Source organism: Pelecanus crispus, chromosome 10 (genome assembly GCF_030463565.1).
Source record: "Pelecanus crispus isolate bPelCri1 chromosome 10, bPelCri1.pri, whole genome shotgun sequence".
NCBI lineage: Eukaryota > Metazoa > Chordata > Aves > Pelecaniformes > Pelecanidae > Pelecanus > Pelecanus crispus.
Window position 1 is genome coordinate 5,619,848 of NC_134652.1, and position 18,265 is coordinate 5,638,112.

At 42.1% G+C, this 18,265-nt stretch overlaps 2 protein-coding genes across 2 annotated transcripts; one reads left to right on the forward strand and one right to left on the reverse strand.

Annotated features, from left to right (window-relative positions):
- The first annotated feature begins 495 nt into the window (after nt 1-495).
- Nucleotides 496-5,767, forward strand: C10H10orf88 (chromosome 10 C10orf88 homolog). The gene is made up of 6 exons (XM_075718059.1): nt 496-674; nt 840-1,043; nt 2,061-2,133; nt 2,708-2,914; nt 3,744-4,207; nt 5,219-5,767. Exons 1-6 carry the CDS (start codon nt 496-498, stop codon nt 5,445-5,447), a joined length of 1,356 nt encoding a protein of 451 aa, XP_075574174.1. The 3' UTR covers nt 5,448-5,767.
- A 1,062-nt stretch (nt 5,768-6,829) lies between these two features.
- On the reverse strand, nt 6,830-18,046 carry LOC104026804 (CUB and zona pellucida-like domain-containing protein 1). The gene is made up of 9 exons (XM_075718057.1): nt 17,965-18,046; nt 15,864-15,999; nt 15,481-15,695; nt 14,180-14,330; nt 12,562-12,785; nt 10,460-10,632; nt 9,400-9,785; nt 8,791-9,059; nt 6,830-7,290 (listed from the first exon to the last, which is right to left on the reverse strand). The coding sequence occupies exons 1-9, from the start codon at nt 18,044-18,046 to the stop codon at nt 7,118-7,120; spliced, it is 1,809 nt and encodes a 602-aa protein (XP_075574172.1). The 3' UTR covers nt 6,830-7,117.
- Between the last annotated feature and the right edge of the window lie 219 nt (nt 18,047-18,265).

Below are 18,265 nucleotides of genomic sequence, written 5' to 3' on the forward strand. Positions count from 1 at the left end.
CCAGTTGTGCTGCTTTATCCAGTCCCCTGGCGCTGACGCGCTCCTAAGGCTTTGCCACCTCTCCGAGAGCGCTTTATTTTATTAGAAGGACTAACCCTAGCAGCTGCCCACCCGCCGGCTGTTACTTCAAACGCCTGGCGCGGAGCGGCGAGACCGCCCACGACTGGCCGCTGCTCTCCCTGTCAGCCTTTGCTCCCCGTGGGCGGGACGCGGGCGAGGGGAGTCTCCGCCACCACCCCTGAGGGCCGAGGCTGGGGAGAGCCGCCGCAGCCGGAGGGCGGGCGGGGGCAGGTTTTAAGGTTTTAGCAGCCCCCCGGCAGCGGCGCCGGCCCGCACCGACCCCCTCCCACCGCGGGCCGGGCCGCCCCTCAGCCGCGCTTCCGGCCACCGCACGGGGGCGCCGCCCCAAGCGCGCATGCGCAGAGCCCCACCCCGCCGCCTCGCGCAGCCGCCTTCCGCCCGCCTTCCGCCGCCGGTTCCGCCCGCGGCCTTGCGATGGCGAGCGGCTGCGCGGTGGAGGAGGCGGCGGCGGCCGCCGGCCCCGACCCCAGCCCCTCCGGCGGCCCGCGGGAGCCGTGCTGTGTGGCGGCGGGCTGCTCCTGGCCCTGCGCGCCGCCGGACGGCCTGTCCCGGGCGCTCTGCCTGCGGCGGGGCGCGGGCGGCGGCGAGGCCAGGTGAGGGCGGCGGCGGAGGGGACGGTGCCGCCCCGCTGGCTCCCTCCGCGCGGCTGCGGCCAGCGGGCGGTGTGAGGCGGGGGGCCGGGCTGGGCCTGGGCGGGAGGGCGGCGGGGCGGGAGCGGGCCTGGCGGGGCAACGCGGCCGTGGCGCTTCCCCCCGCAGCACCGAGGCCGTCGTCGTGGAGAGGCGGGCGGGCGGCGGGAGCGAGGGGCCCTGCGTGCTGCAGCTGGAGTGCCGGCCTGCCGGCGCCGGGGAGATGGTCTCCGTCGGTATCCTGAGTGAGGCCCGCAACATGGAGGTGTACGTGGGCGAGGAGTACTGCGGGACCGGCCGGGGTGAGAGCCTGGGCGCAGCCCGGCCCCCGGGGTGAGTGGCGGCCTCCGGCCGCGGCCTTGGCGGGCAGCGGGGGTGCATGGGGCGGGTGTCGGGCCGGGGGGAGGTTGCTGCCGGGTCCCTAACACCGCCTGTCCCTTCGCTTACTGGCAGCGTCGTTCTCTGGCAACGTCGTTCTCTGTGGGTCTGTAAGGTGCTCCCGCTGGTAAAGACCTGGTGTCTGCACCGCTAAAGCCACCCGGTTTGGGCTTTCTTGAAGGGCTGCGCAAAACTGGTGAATGGGCACAGGCAGTGCAGCCGGCTGGGATAACCCTGGTGTGCTCCTCGCAGTTACTGGTGGCTTGCACAAAAGCTGACTCTTTGATAAAGATACAAGGCTGCAGTTCTGCTGGTTACCTCGTTGTTCTTTTGTAATTAGTGAGACGCGTAATCCGGTGAGTTATAAAGTGCTGCTCTGAAATTCTGCTGTGTAAGACTACAGAAGGAGTTAGGACAGATGCAACTTTTCTGTATCGTTTAATCTTGCTGGACGACAGATCTGCAGTCTCTTCTGCAAATGGTTTTTAGCTGATCTTTACCAAAAGATCTCTTGTCTCTTTGATACGTAGTCATCTCCCACTTTAAGAACAAGACAGAAAATAAACAAAGAAGGATTTGTTTTCCCCTTCAATACTTCCTTCTATGCTTTGCTAGGGGAATTAAAGCAATGTCTTCTCTTTTGTTTTTAAGTCATTACATGGCACGTCTGCTGCTTAATTAGCTAAATAAAAACACCCGACTCAGAGCCTCAGGGAAGATGTGTGAATAACATACTGAACCTCAAAAGCTTCTCTAGTAGATAATGTACGTACACATGCAAATCCTTTTTTACATACGTATCCGATAAGATTCAATACAAGTTGAATATATGCATTAAAACTGCTGTACCACATTAGAAATATGTTCCAGTCTTGTTTCTTATCTAAATATTTACTGATCTAGTGTATTTCTACTAAAGAAAAAAAGTTCTTTATATAGTGATGTCACAGCTTGTTTATTTTATTTTTCTAGTGAGACTGAAAAGGTTACTTTATACAAAAAGTACCTTAAATTCGAATGCCCTGCAGCCTCCTGTAGAATTAAGGTAGGGTGTTGAACAGAATTGTTTTAGTTCTCTTTGTCTTTTTAATCACTTAATTCACTAAATTGCATTGCTTTTAGTTCAAATTATTGCTTTTATTCACTTCATCACGTCATATAATCACTTAAAAATCTGTTAGATGGTACTTTGTCTTGATAGCAGACTTCTTTTAAATTTGTATCACAGTTTTCTTTTTATGAAGACTTTATATGAGAAAGATAATAACCTTTTAGAGGAAAAAAAGCTTCAGAAACTGCACATAATCAACAGTTGCTATGTAATTAGAACTGTTAATTCTGATGCGGTTCAATAACCTTATGAAAATCTGTGTGGCCACTGATCTTAAGTGCTTAGAAGATCAAGGCCTGATTTCTCTTGGGGTCAGGCAGGCACCTCTGTTCCAGTTGGAATTTTCTGAAGAGTGGTAGCAAGGAGAAATCGACTTAATTTCCATGGAAAAGAGTTCAGCCTTGTTTTCCCCAAGACTCAAAGAATAGTACATTGTCTCATACATACAAAGAAAACATGAAACTATTTTTTTTCCTAACCAAAATATTTTTTTTCCTTCTTGCAATAGCTGCTCTCCATTGGTGAGAAACAAAGAGTACTCATCAGTAAAATAATTGTACAAGTGGAAGCAGTGTCTGCAAAACTAGCAACTGATTTTCCTTCACTAGGCTCAAACATAGATCTAGACAGAGTACAAACTATAATGGAATCTATGGGATCTAAGTTGTCTCCAGGTGCTCAGCAACTCATGGACATGGTCCGATGTCAGCAGAAAGTAAGTCGTTGTCCTTTTCCATAAATATAAATAGTACTGATCTGTGACCTTACCTTCTGTAACAGTTAAGCATGTTCTAAACTGGATTTGTGAAAAGAGATTTTTTTTTTTTTTTTTAACCTCCATTCTGCCATTTTAATCCTGGTTTAGCTATTGCCACCCTTAAATAAGGAGTGTAGTGAATAAAGATTGTGTACTCAAGGAATCCCTGTGCATACACCAAGTCCAGAGTTAAGAACTCTGTATCATCATCATTTTAAACTTCACTGCCACGCTACTCTCCTTTTGTTCATTTCCATTGTCCCTGCTTGTTCGGGATGGTGGGCACGTTCCCTGTAATGTTTGCGGTGTAGGTGGATGTGCTGGTTTGTGGTTATTAAAAGCGTGTCACCTTCAGCTAAAGGGAATGTGCTCTTACAGAGTGTTTATTTGATTTGACAAGATAATCATAGAATCGTAGAATCGTTTAGGTTGGAAAAGACCTTTAAGATCATCCAGTCCAACCATTAACCTAACACTACCAAGTCCACCACTAAACCAATTAAGGGTAGAGTAGTAATTTCATGTTTCCTGGCTTGGTGGCTGGATTATTTTTTAATGAAAGTGAAAACTAGGAATCGACACATAATATGTACAAATTAACACGTAATAGGTACAGGGAAAATCTTTTCCTGTGCTTTTCCCTAAGAATATAATTCAGAACTACTCCTAAAATCTTTATATCACTCTAGTAGAATGCTGAGTTATGAAGTAGCTATTGTTATTATTGTATAATTTCCAGTCTATTTTAATACTTAAATATTAATTGTATTGTTTTTCTTCCCATCAGAACAGTTTACCTTTTGGAGACAAACTTAACTGGATCTTTGGGAAAAATTCAGACTTTGGAGGTGACCATGCAACAGATGGATTGTGCAGTGCAGCTGTTCAGACATCACTAGATCAATCAGCCAGTGAACCTTTGCCTGTTAAAAATCATTTAACAAGTGAAACAGTGTGTGAAGACTTAAGTCGTGATGTGAACACGCAGGTACCTGAAGGAGGGAATACTTCTGATTCTGAAAGGTTTTCTACCCAGCAAAATACAGTTGACCTCAGAAATTATTTTAAAGTCACGGGACCTTTGCGTATGCAGGAACAAGCAAGTGAAACTCCAAATGTAGCTAATCCGCAGGTGCTTCTTCCTTTTCTTCAAAACTTATGTAGTCAAGTAAATCATCTTCGGCTAAAAGATGGCAATAGGCGTTTTGGTAAAAATGCAGTGACTAAAGAGGAAGGTGTTCAGTGTGTTGGGTAAGTTAAATTTGGTACATTAAAGTAGTAGTTTGGCTGTATTTATTGACAAGTTTAAAAAATAAAATACATAATGTAAGCATTTTATTCTCATTAACAGCAGTAGTGAATCTTAAAATATGTGGTTTTGAAGGCTGTGTGGCAATGAACATGATTGCAATTAATTTTTCAGATGAGCCGCTTGAATATAGGAGTTTTTTTCAGAAGAAATTGCAACATCATTTGTTGTTACTAAACTGTTTGTGTCTTTTGCCTCTATTTAATCTTTTGTGATTAAAAAAAAAAGTATGGCCTTTCTGCAATTCCATATACATTTAGTTTGCCTTTCTCACCTGTTACTACATTTTTGTTTTAACTACGACCACCTCCTAAATTCTCATCTCTTCCTTTTTTCACCCTATGTGCCACGATCTTTCTGCTGTACTTAGTGTGCTCATCCCACTGATCTTTCCTGTCTGTCTTCATTTGTTGGCATTTACAGTGCAAACTTTACAGTAGTAGTAGTGTACCTAGTTTGATACCTAAGGAAAAATAATGGAAATGGTGAGATGTAGCAATCAGTGTTCTTCTAATAGAGCCTGAATATCTCCAGCTCCTGGGAAAGTGCAGTATTTTTAAAGAATGTAGGTGCAAAAAAAGAATTGCATAGTTTGTGTAACTCTTGAAACACTTTAGCTGAGAAGAATAAAGCCTGCCATACTGACAGAATTTGTACTCTCTGTATACTGTTGAGTTGTGTGGATTTTGTTACACATAACTAAGCTAATGTATAACTGAGCCTTTGAAAAAAAATAAGGTTGAAAGAAGATGACTGTATACCCTAGCTTGTTTATAAAAACAATGTGGCAGGCAAGGTATTTCACTTGTGCTAAAAACCTAATACCATCCAAAGTTTATTGTCTAATAAATGAGATTTTACATTTAAAAGAAGTTCAAGTGCCCATATCTCTGTCATGGCCCTTGTCATTAAGAAGTAGGTTATACTTATTCTTACATTTGCTCTTTTCACAGAGTAGAACAGCAGCCTATTTGCTCCTATTTGGAAAAGATGATCTCAAAAAATATGGATCTGATGGAGAAAAAACTAATGGACTATATTGATCGCCAAATCCAGGCTCTTCAGACACATATAGATAATAAAATGGTTCTCTTAATGGACTTGGTTCAGAACTCAAAGCCAAACAACGTTTCACAAGCGCACTATGATTCTAACGAGGGGTTCTCTAATGGAGAGAGATAGATGTGTATAGATATAGGACTTCAATGTAAGTACTTTAGGAGCAATTATACTTTACAAAGCTTAGTATTTATGGAGTTATAACTGTAAAGAACCTTATTGTTGTTGACTTGCATTTTGTTACTGTAATTCTATCCACTATTGTACACAGTTGTTAGTTTTATGAAAGATCTTAAAAAAGTGTGTTTTTTTCCTAAATATAAGAATTTTGTATGCCCTTCGTGGCTTATTTATTTAAAGAGCATTGCTAAAAGCCATATGAAACACAGTTTTCCAGTTTCAGTTTGAACTCTAAATAAACTGAGTTACAGCTTATCTTTTTACATATGTGTAATCAGGTTGCTTTTTTGTTGTCTTGATTTTTGATGTGTAGCATGTTACCAGTAGAAGAGAATGTGGTTTCTTTGTGCTTTTGGCTTATTTTAATGGCACTCCTGTTGAAGATGCTTATTGCTCTGTTTGTAAGAGGAAGGGTAGTACTGGCATTGCCTAATTTAGACTGTTTAAGGGTTCAGGTTTAGAGAGACAGGCTGACTTGAACCCCAGCCTGGGTTCTTTGAAAGCCTTGTTGGCTGTACAGGCACCTAAGTTAGGAACGTAGACTCCTTAAGTGATATCTAAAACAAGACCATTGTTATACTTTTCCCCTCCTAAATTAATTGAGCCATGCAGGAACAACTAAAATGAATGTATACTTAGCAGACTTGTATTTATCCATGTTTCATTATCCTAAGAAATCAAAGTACTTCATTCGTGGTTGCTCTCAAGGGGACCTTGTTGCCAGGTAGAATGGGCTGGGGTTGGATCTGCTGCGTTTCCCCAACCTTGGGCCAGAGAAGTAGCCTTATTGCATCATATTTACTTTAACCTGTTGGGATCAGTTCTGCTCTCATTTGGGGAGGTAGAAATGTGACTCCAAGTCCCTCTTTTGTGGATGGTCAAGCTTTATGCTTTGTTCTGTTTATTGCTCTTCGAATTCTGGGGTGCACCATTTAATTTGGACTGTATAGGGACTTAATGGCAAACCCCTAAATCGGGTGCACAGACATTGCTCTTTTTCTGGGTCTTTAAATGCATTGAGCAAAAGCTGTTGATGGGGAAGCAAGTGTTGACTGAACAAGCAGCGTAGGCACGTACAATCCAGTATCTTTATCTAGTCTACTTAGTATTTTCTTCTTCTCCAGGAAAACTGATGTCTTTTGAAGACTGTCAGATCTTGATGGTAGCAACCCACAGGAGTGGATTTTGAAGAGAGGATAATTTGCTTTGAACAGACATCTTGCAGTTGTCCCTCAGCTTAACTCATGCCAGATGCAGTTTCAAAGTGATTTGAAAAGATAAAAAGAGAAATTTTTTTTTTTTAAGAAAAAAGGACGTAAATTGTCTTGTACTTTGCAAGTCACTTTACACCTGTAAAGTTAGTTTTTAGGTGCTTGCTAAGAAACGCCCTGAGGTAGACACTTGTATTCTTTTTCAACGCAGTGATTTAGGGTACAGTGCTAGGTTGAAAGGTTTTTTTTAATTACAAAAAAAGTTGAAAGATTTTCCAAGCGTTGTTGTATTTCAAGGCTGTTATTTTATTGATTTTGGTTGGTTTGAGGTTTTTCCCTCTCCCCTCTTTGGGTGACAAATCTGAATAAAAGTTGACAGTAATTCAAAATATCCTGAAGAAGTTAATATGAGCTCTGGATTTTTTGGTAGCCATATCCTGCTTGGCGTTTGTGATATTTTAGTATCACAGCTACCACAGTGATAATATTTGAAATCAAAACCACAAATGAAAGAGTGTAGAAGCTGTATTGTTGCAGGTTCACGGTTTCTTCAGCATCTGCTTTAGTGAGGGATTCTGTGTAGAGAAGAAAGAAAGTGGGATGTTTAAAGTTTTGAATACCATGTCATTTTGGTTAAAATTAATTAAACATTGTTTTTCAGATATTTTGGTTCTGAGGAGTTGACCCACAATGATTGCAAATTCTGAATCTGTAGTACCGAAGAGTTGTAAAAATTTGTAATAAAACAGTTGTGCAGAAGAGCACATCGCAGCGTGAACAAATTCTTTGGTATTGCTGCAGCCAAGTTTCTGCCAAGCAGTGCTGTCATTATCTTTAGAATTGGATAGATGTGAGACGTATTGCTGAAGCAAAGCTGGGCAAAAAAGAAACTCGTGGTTCTAACCCTGTCCTTCCTCATTGTTTACTAGCTGGTCCTTGGTAATGCTCATTATTTTTCTGTAAAGTGTGAAAGATACTATGAGAATATATGTTTTATAATACTTCGAGTGTGATCTATTTGCACTTGACCTTTTCACATTATAGATGTCCAGTTTCTAGCATATGGATGCAAAGTCTTTCACTATTGAAATAAATGGGAACATGTTTAAAATGCTGCTAGAGTTCAAAGAGATTAATAATTATTTAAAAAAGGAAGAAAATGTTTATTACTATTAAGAGCATGATTAATGCTAAATACTTCTTCGATCTGACACCTGAAAGCATTTGGTGCAATGTGCTTTTCTCCGGTGAAGCTTTGTGCTCAAAAGTTAGAACAATGGGTGTAGTGGGAGTTACAAGCCTTTTAAAATAGCTTTTGCGTATTTTGCAGTCCGTTCTGCGTTAGTGCTCAGTACTCACCTAGGCCACTGTAGAGCAGACTGCAAATTGTGCTAAAGAGTGTGTCAGATCAGGGCACTAAAGCTTAGTTGTCTCATAAACAGCTTTGCAGCTCTAAGATAAAAGCATGGTGCTTTTGATTTCTGCTCCAGTGGTTGTCGTTTTCATATTTTTGTTCTAATAGGCAATACATACAGTGTGAGGATTTAACCTAGGGTGGAATAAGTATCTATGTTTATCATCTGCCATAACTTTTCTGTAGTGCCAACTAATAAAACTGAGTGAAATTGAGTGGACTGTTTGAAGATACGCAGGTTATAACAAAGCTTGACTATGGTTTGGATTGTGCTTTTTAAGTAGTCTGTGGCTTTGAGAAATGAGCCCTTATCCCTATGTATGCTTCATCAAAAAAATGTCAGATTTGAAAATCTGAAAGCTCTTGCCATTCATAACTTTTTCTGAATACGTAGTCAGATCCCGTGCTACTTTCGTAACTGGGAGTGAGCGCTTCTTTTTCTACTTCAAAGAACACGCCTTAATCCAAAATGCCATCAGTCTGTCGGTTCCAAAAGTATGTCTGTCATCTCACAAAACACAAACTTCTCTTGATCCTGTTGCTCTGATGCCATGTTAGTTCTGAACTAGTGTAATTCGCTTATTTTGTTAGTGGAATGAAGGTAATGGATTTACACCAAGGAAGAGCTTAATCAGGTTTGTAATTTAGGTATGCCTCTTACCGGAGTGATCGGCAGACCTGAGGTCTCTCTTCAGGCGGATGGGACCTACTACAGTATTAGTTTTCCACATGTATGAAGAAATAGCTCTCTTTTGCCTGGAGATACAGCCTTCAGTACAGCGAGAGTTTGCGTTGTTGCTGTCGCAAATTAAAATATCACACTGGAGATAAACTGATGGAGAGCCGTGCAGGAACCTGAAGGCGTTAAATTTGAATCTTCCATAGTGCTCAAGTGGTGGGTAGGTTACTACAGTGTCATCTTTACTGCAGCTGCAACAGAATTTTTTACAGATCTGTTAAAGTAGTCCACGTAAAATAACCATTCTTGCTAACTACTGCTAACTAACCGCAGCATTTATCTAGGGCATTAGTTTTACATGTGGGCGTACAATGATGTGCTGCTTTTTCTTCTCCCCAGTGCAATGTAGTGCTTGCTTTTCTTAGCTCTGTTTATGTAATGCCTTTAAATTTCTAGGAAATACAGCTTCCAACCACAGTCTACTAAAGAAGATAAGTGGAAGAGAGACAAAAATAAAAGAACTATGGTGGACATGTAGGTTATATTTCCTCACATATTGGGAGGCAGTCATAAAATAATTTAGGGACTTACCCACTTCTGATTAAGTCATACGTTGGTGATCCAAAGTCAGGTTGCGGAGATGCTATACAGGTGTCAACAAACACCAAAAGATTCGGGTCGGTGGAATGAAGGCTGACTTGAGTAAAAAGAGTTTGGTTCAAGTCTACATAATATGGGGACTGAAGTACAGGCTTGGAGAATGAAGCCGAGTCATAGAATGTCATGCTAACATTGTATCTTCCCACAGCAGTTACGTTTTGGATTATATTATTTTTTGTTACATAAATGATTTCCACGGTTGAATTGTGTTCCATTTTGCATTTCACAATAATCTGTATGCTCTTTTGACGGGTGATAATGTTGCCAGTTGCAGAGAGAGAGATGATGTTGGTGTAAGTGATGCTGTGACCGTCATCCTGTAAAAGGAATCGTATGAAGTGCTCAGCTGTGATTATATGAGCAGTGCAGTTGAAAGCAATTGTACTAAAGTTAACAAATCTGCCCAGCTATGCTTATCAGAGGCTCAAAATACCTTTGAAAGGTGAAACGGGTTGCAACCAAAAAACTCTTATCGGACCCTCCTCCTGTTTTTTCAAAACACTGAACCAACCCATGCAGCAAAAAGGTTAAGGAATACTGCCTGGAGCATGGAAGATACCAAAGCTACGCTTCAGTCACCCTTACCAAAACAATGCTATGAGCTAGCTCTTGGGAATCTGCACATCTTAGGGTATTTCCCCTTTCCTTGTGACTGCAGGATAAGTGCCAGCTGCCATCGCTTGCAGGGAATGTTTAAGGTACATAGCTAACATTGTGCTACTTCTGATAACCTGGGTTGGAGAGGGAATGAAACGTTTGGGGTTAGTTTGTGTGGATTCTCCTGGACTTCCTTTGAAAGGCTCATTGATCGTCAGGTTCTTAAAGAGGAAAAATGTTCTTTCTACTTCAAGACTGGAAACATGCAGTTGGATGAGGGAAGTGAAAGTAAATCTGTAGTTAGCTTATTTGCATGCTATTCATACACTGCTTTTACAGGCTCTTGTCATTCATAACCTATGGTTAGCTTCATGTAACTTTTTTCCCACTTTACCTTTTTAGTTGTTCCACAGCTGGCTAATGGGAAGGAGAAGATCGCTGAATCTGTTATAAATGGACTGCAAGATGGATCATTCAGCTGCAGGTGAGTTTCATTATAACCAAGGGAGGCCAGATAAGACTTGCTCAGAACAACTTTCATGCTATCTGAAGAGCATGTAAGGAGTGCTGCCATTGAAAGAAATTAAAAAAAAAAAAAAAACAAAAAACGTTACCACAAACTGTGCTGTGGTCATTTCTCAGTTGGCCTGGATCCTTGAACCTTGTTGCATGTCTCTTGATGTGTCAGTCTGCAACGGCTCATGCACGTTTGAGGTCACGCAGAAGTCTGAACAAAATTTCATGCTCGACTTCATGAGTGTTAGATAAGTAAACCCATGTAAAACTCATGCTGAAAGTTTAATTTTGAACCCAGGAACACAGAATGAATTGCAGCCTTTATAAAAGGGAACAGGAGTCGAAGTGCTAGTGCAGAATGGTGGGTGAGGAAATTGATTTATGGCAGACATTGAGGCTTTAGAGGCTCCTTTTCCACCTCAGTTCATGAGAAGATGGGCATGCAAACATATGGAACCAGTAAGGAAAATTGTCCAGCTCTGGGGGAAAGGCATACTCTTCGCTGGGTAAAGAACTGGTTGGGTGGCCGAGCCCAGAGAGTAGTGATAAATGGTGTTAAGTCCAGTTGGCGGCCGGTCACGAGCGGTGTTCCCCAGGGCTCTGTTTTAGGGCCAGTCTTGTTCAATATCTTTATCAATGATCTGGATGAGGGGATCGAGTACACCCTCAGTAAGTTTGCAGACGACACCAAATTGGGTGGGAGTGTCGATCTGCTCGAGGGTAGGATGGCCCTGCAGAGGGACCTGGACAGACTGGATCGATGGGCCGTGGCCAACTGTATGAGGTTCAACAAGGCCAAGTGCCGGGTCCTGCACTTGGGTCACAACAACCCCATGCAACGCTACAGGCTTGGGGAGGAGTGGCTGGAAAGCTGCCTGGCCGAAAAGGACCTGGGGGTGTTAGTAGATAGCCGGCTGAACATGAGCCAGCAGTGTGCCCAGGTGGCCAAGAAGGCCAACAGCATCCTGGCTTGTATCAGGAATGCTGTGGCCAGCAGGAGCAGGGAGGTGATTGTCCCCCTGTACTCGGCGCTGGTGAGGCCACACCTGGAATACTGTGTCCAGTTTTGGGCCCCTCACTACAAGAAAGACATTGAGGTGCTGGAGCGTGTTCAGAGGCGGGCAACGAAGCTGGTGAAGGGTCTGGAGAACAAGTCTTATGAGGAGCGGCTGAGGGAACTGGGGTTGTTTAGCCTGGAAAAGAGGAGGCTGAGGGGAGACCTTATCGCTCTCTACAACTACCTGAAAGGAGGTTGTAGTGAGGTGGGTGTTGGTCTCTTCTCCCAAGTAGCTAGCGATAGGACAAGAGGAAATGGGCTTAAGCTGCGCCAGGGGAGGTTTAGACTGGAAATTAGGAAAAATTTCTTTACGGAAAGGGTGGTCAGGCATTGGAACAGGCTGCCCAGAGAGGTGGTGGAGTCACCATCCCTGGAGGCGTTTAAAAAACGGGTAGATGTGGCACTTCGGGATATGGTTTAGTCTGGTCTACCCTTGATTAGTCTAGAGTGGGCTTGGTAGTGTAGGTTAATGGTTGGACTGGATGATCTTAAAGGTCTTTTCCAACCTAGATGATTCTATGATTCTATGATTCTATGAAATTACAACGCACCTAAACCCTGTTTGACTAACCAGTGCAGACTATTTTCCTGAGTATCTCAGGGAACAAAACCATTTAAACTAACCAGTCAAAAAAAGTTTACATCTCTAGGATGGTAACAATGCCTGCTTTATCCCAAAGAAGGAAAACCTCAGATTTTCAGTGGTGTTGGCCAGAAAAAGGACCAAAAAGCGAAAGAACAGGCTTTCTTTTGCAGATGGGTCAGGTAATAACCTAGGCTGTGTAGGTGAGACTAATGTGGGGGTTCTCTGTGTAAAGAGGGTTGATGACTACCAGGTTTTTTTTGATATTTGTAAGGGAAGGGAAGACTCATATGTGAGAATAAGAAACAACATCATCTATTGATGTAGGAAGCGTACTTACGGTCGGGCTCCACAGGACCTGGCAGCGGAACGCTGGTATACACAGCAGAAAATCCTCTGTAGGAGTTGGCATAGTCTGTAGACAGCACAACTGTCATAACATTTGAAGAAGATTCAAATGTCTTCTGAGTGCGACCACATACTTTTCCTATTAAGCCAGTGTTGGTAGTGAGGCCATTGTAGACTGCTGTGAAGTCAAACTGGCAGTTATGGTCTAGTTCCAGGCTGTAGGCAGAGAAAAAAAAATAATAACAGAGAAATCTGAGTATAGAGAATGTTGCTCGTACTGGCTAGAGGATCCAGTGCAGATAAAGTGTCTGATGAATTCCAGTTGACTGAAATAAAAGAATGGAGAATAAAAGAATACATAAATAGACATTAAAACCAAATAAAATATGGAAAACCCTCAAAGGCAAGAAATGCTTAATAAGAGTGTGCTTCTGCTCCCATTGAAATACCAAATGTTTTGCTATTGCTCTCAACAGAAGCTGGATCAGCTATGCTTTCATAGCTCTGATACTGTATATATTGATTGCTACTTATTTACTAAAAATAACCACACCTTCAAATTCACATTTTTTTACACACATATAAAAATAATCCTGTATCTTAAAGAGCTTTTAAAGTGTAGTATTGACTTACGCGGGTCTCTGAAACCTCTTGTGTGTGTCACCAGAGGAAGGCTTTTACCCTTTTTATCAATCTGCACGAGAGCTTATCTCAGTGCCTGCTGCCCTTGATGAAAAGCACCAGCTGTGCTGTGGTGGGTGGGTACCTCCAGAAGAACATCTCTGTTCCTGGATCCGCAGATGGACCCTGGCCAGGACTGCTGAGAAAATACACCACGCTCTGCAGAGTTCATCATTGCAGAGCGCAGTTGTCAAGGTAATGGTTTCCTATACAGTCCTACATTCGCTGTAGAATTCTTATACAGCATTCTGCAGTCTGAATATCTCAAGTTCTTGAAGATACTGCCCTTTGAATTCCCTTGGTCTTGAGACGTTCCTCTGTGCACAGTGTCGACTGATGCAGGGTAGGCCAAAACAGGGCTGCCAGCCCACTATGTATGGGAGACCAGCCCTGATGAAGAGCATTATGGGTCAGGAAAGCCCATGCCAGCGTGGTTTCCTTACTCCGATGCATCTATACTTGGAAGTACTTAAGCCAGTGCTATGCTATGGTCTTTGCCCAAGGGCCAGCAATGCTGAGGAAGACATACTTTGGGCGATACCTGCTGTATTCTTCTTTTGACCCTCAGTTCTAAACTGTGATTACAGTGGACGTGATGGTTGTAAACATGCTCCTTATGGATCAAAAGCTTTATTTATGCTGATGGATTTAAATTCAGATCATTCAGGCTAGCTTAAAATGGGGCTACACCTCGTGGCTAGTCACCTGCAACACTTCCTGTGTTTCACTGACTGGCACTGCAGTAGCTATAGGGTAATGTATGGTGATGCAGAACACCTTGCAATTACTTTATCATAAAGAGTCAGCAAAGCATGTTTGTTTTAAAAGTCTATAGATGTTCTGAAAGTTTGAAAGCACTTCTTGTGTTCAAAGTAATGCCTTTAAACAGAATGAGAAAAGAGTTATAGAGCATTAAGGCATTTACTCACAAAAAATCGTTGAACTGTAATTTTATCTTCGAGTTTTTTGCTGTTTGTATGTGCCAGACGCAATATGTAAATGCAGGGTAAGATGCTGGGTAATTGGGGCTGGTAAATGTCCCATTGGGACCAGTTAATTGTCCCCCGCAATTTTCAATTTCTGAAAAGAAGAGTAGATATATTGGTAACTTAATAATATATATAATGAGCCACAAAAAATAAAGACCTAACGTTAGGTAACTAGCAGGATTGTTTCTTTAGGATTCCATTCTTCTGGAAATTATTAAAGGTACTAAAGACAGAACTTCTATAGAGAATTTCAGGTCAGGTGGATGTTACAAAATGAAGCCTATTGTCACTGGTTTATCTGTGAGGCACAGTGTAATGGCATCTGGGATGGCTGTAGATGAGTTAGCTTTGATGCTGTGAGCAATTTAGTTATATCCACATTTTGGGTAAATTAGGTGCCATCTTGAAAAAGTGGTAATGAAGATGCTATACCAGCCAAAAGAAGGCCCAAGAGACTTTATATTAGAGAAATCTGTGAGGCCTTGGTCATGATCTATATGGAACAGCAAAATCTTCAGGTTTGAGACATATTTTACTTGATAGACAAAGGCAAAATAAAATTGCCAGTGGAAACCTTGGAGAGACAAATGTAGGCTAGAAATAGGGCACAATTTTTCAACAGCAAATTTAAGCACTGGAGCAGCAAAAACTAGAATGTGGCAACTCCTCTGTAAAATTGAAGCTTTTAAGCACTTAATACCATGCTACTGGGATCAGCAGAAGCAAAGGAACTGGTCACAAGCTAAGACTGATTTTGTCCAAGCTGTTGTTACCTTTTAAGGAAAAAAAAAAAAAAAAAAAAGGAGCTTGTTGAATAAATAAAACCCCTTACTGACTTCTTTGCCCCTTACTGACTTCTTTGACCTGTACTCGGCAGGACTAGATGGTTGTTTTCTCTTTCTGGGTGCTATAATTATTATGCTATAATATTTGCAAACTGGGCAAATTTAGTAGAAGTCTAAGTAAAAGTAGGGTCCTGTAATGCTGCCTGTGCAATCACTTTTCTGAGTAAAATTGCACTTTTTAGGCTCTCCAGCAAGTGCACTATTGTTTTGCTGCCTTCTCCTTTCCACTGATTTTCTCCCACACCATTCTCTTAGGGCTGAAGAACTGTGTGAGACTAATTAAAGATTCTGTTAACAGTCTCTAATTTGTGTCCTAAACTTTCCCTTAATGGGAAAGTTTCTTTTAAATGGTGCAATTCAGATGGTATTTACTGGCTGCATTAAGTTCCGACTTACTTTTTTCTGGTGAAAAGTAGTAGTAGAAGACAAAGAAGTTCCGTGTGAAAGCCACAGAGTTTGTTGTTATGACAAAAGTTACGCTGTCTGAAGATGATTGAAATACTGGAACTGCATCAGTGTTGTAACATACTTGTCCAATAAGAGTCGAATTAGTTGAGGGACCATCATAGATTTTAATACTTTCTGTTTCACAGCTTGAGGAAGGAGCAAATCTAGTGAAAAAAGACAGTGAGAACTACCTAAGCTTGCTGAGACACATACAGGCTCTTTGGAGTCCACAACGCAGATTCAATACAGAGAAATATTTGGAGGCAATATTTTTGTGCTGTATTCTAATGGAACGAAACAGTACAAAAGCATCTGGAGGAAGAAATACTTACTGAAAATAGGAGAAAATGAGCCTAACTGTTAGATTTGCATTCCTCTGAATTTGCCAGGTGCAGTTTGCATTTGCATTTAGTTGAATCCTTAATGCTTTGTTGAGGTCATGAAATGAAGCACCACAGCGAGGTACGCCTACGGAAGAAGAGCAACAAAATCCCAGATTGCAAGGATATCTCTCAAGTTTTCTCTTGCAATAATGTTTCATCCTCCACTATGCAAAAACTGTGGGACAGTCCATCATGGAACAGGCATGCAAAATGTTGTACTTTTTTTTTTTAATTTATATTAGTGCAGTTTATGAAATAATCAAATAGTAAAAAAATATTAGAAAATACTTTTAATCTTCATTTTCCTGGTAGCAGAGAAAAGGGGAGTTAGGGTAACACATATCACAGATGAAGCCAATAACAGAACTGAAAATGCCAAATGATGCAGGATGCCTCAGCAGCTCTCTTCGGCAAGGTTGGTCACCACAAGCACCTCAAACCTCCTGTCTTCCCCCTACACTGAGCTCCTAAAGATCATTGAATCCAGTTCTGAGGTTCAGCTCTTGACCAAAAAGCATTTGGGAACCTATGCTCGGGGAATCAAAAAGGCTGTTCAGATTTGAGCTTCTAAAGGACTACGTGTGGGATTTTTGTATATTTACTGCTGCGTACAATTCTCATCCTCCCTCTCTAAAAGGGTAGTGCTAAACAGCAAAAGCTTCAGAGAATGGCAACAAAGATGATCAAAAGTTTAGAATAGCTTCCAGATGAGGAATAAGTAAATGGACTGAAGCAATTCAGGTCAGAAAAGAGAACTAGGAGGGAAAGAAGGTGCTAGAGAGGTCTGTAAATTCACGAAGAGGGTTAATATGGGATATTCCCTTCCAATACAGTAACTCAGAGGCCTGAAGTGAAACCAGTATGTTGGGGGTTTGAAACAAAGAAAAGGAGCTGGCTCTTTGCACGTGGATCTTTGCTGCAGGGTGATGTGGATGGTAAAACTAAAACATAAACCAGGTCAAATCCATGAAAGAAAAAGCCTTTGGTAACTATTGAACACAAAGGTAGCGCTTCCTCTCTGTTTCAGAAGTCCTCAACCACGTTTGTCGGTGACTGGGGGAGTATTCTGGGGAAGTATTCTGCAGGCTCGTATCTGTATTTTTGCCTGAGCATCCTCTTTGGACTGTGACTGGGTTCAGGATGTGGGGCTAGCTGGACTTTGACTCAGTTCTCTTTTGAAAGAACACAAACCAACCACAGTTGGCATCACTAACATCGCGTAATGTAGTTGCGGTAATGGCCATTGTATAGGAAGCTTTAGAAAAACTTTATAATCCAGTTTGAGCATAAGATCTCCTTACTACTTTAATATTAATCTAAAAATAATGGTCTAAAACAGCAGGAAGAATTTCCTCTATCGCATATGCAGTCCCAGATAAAAAGGTCAGGCTTTCTGATGAACTCCAGGGGGAAAAGAAAGGTTTAGGAGAGACCTTTCTTGTCCCATACGAAACGTCCCAATTCTAAGAGCATTACAAGGTCGGCTTTGCCATACCCTCCCTCTGCATCCCTCTGGACTGTTGCGTAGCCAGGCACCGCTGGAGCAGCTCTGCGGCAGTACTTCATCGTCCTGCAGCAGCTGCCCACCGTTAATCAGGGAAGCTGCTGACCCGAGCACAGCATGGGGATCCCAAATGGAGCAACAGATGCCTATGTTGCTTCTGGTTGAGCAAAGGAAAAATGAGCAAATCTCTCTTAAAAAACCAACCCTTTCCCAATTAAGTCACTTTGTTCCCATTACTCCAATACAGTATTAATTTATAAATGCAAATTTCCATTCCAGAGTAAAATATCTTCAAAGTCAAGTTCTTAAGTTAAAAATTTGTCATAGGGAGTCGTATATTGCAATTGGTATTTTTTTGTTATTTACCATTTTTAACACTTGCTGGCACATTCAGGTGTTACTATTGTGCAGCAGTACATTAAAATAAGAGGCACTTTTAGAGATATATTTAACATTTTTCCCTTCAGTTGCCTGTAAAATACATATTGTGCAAAAAGTAATAAAATTTCACAGATGGGGAAAAAAAAAAAGACTAGATTTCCATACCCACGGGTTCTATTGAGTTGTCTTCAGCGAGAGCTAGAGCAGCTACAAGAGGCAGGAGGAGGAACTGTCTGAGCACCCACATTTTGCTGGCAGCTGGGGAGCTTAGGCTTTTCTAACTTTTATACCTCCTGCTATTTCATAATCACCTTGCGTTACACGGTATCACAGGGGGAGGGCTTAATCTCTCGGTGTTTCTTTTTAACAGATATAAATGTGAAAGTAACAGGTGTGCCCTTTGTTTTTTTAGCATGTACGGGATGGAGTAAGTTTAACTGTGCTTTTGTCAGCTCTCACAGGTTCA

Bases quoted from the DNA above. Each gene is read 5' to 3' on its own strand.
- C10H10orf88 (XM_075718059.1), top strand. From the start codon at position 496: ATGGCGAGCGGCTGCGCGGTGGAGGAGGCGGCGGCGGCCGCCGGCCCC. The intron at 2,134-2,707 runs GTAGGGTGTTGA...TTCTTGCAATAG, and splicing joins CAGCCTCCTGTAGAATTAAG to CTGCTCTCCATTGGTGAGAA. The intron at 4,208-5,218 runs GTAAGTTAAATT...CTCTTTTCACAG, and splicing joins GAAGGTGTTCAGTGTGTTGG to AGTAGAACAGCAGCCTATTT.
- LOC104026804 (XM_075718057.1), bottom strand. From the start codon at position 18,046: ATGTGGGTGCTCAGACAGTTCCTCCTCCTGCCTCTTGTAGCTGCTCTA. The intron at 14,331-15,480 runs GTAAGTCGGAAC...TCTTCTTTTCAG, and splicing joins CTACTTTTCACCAGAAAAAA to AAATTGAAAATTGCGGGGGA. The intron at 9,060-9,399 runs GTAAGTCCCTAA...ATTCTGTTGCAG, and splicing joins TATGACTTAATCAGAAGTGG to CTGCAGTAAAGATGACACTG.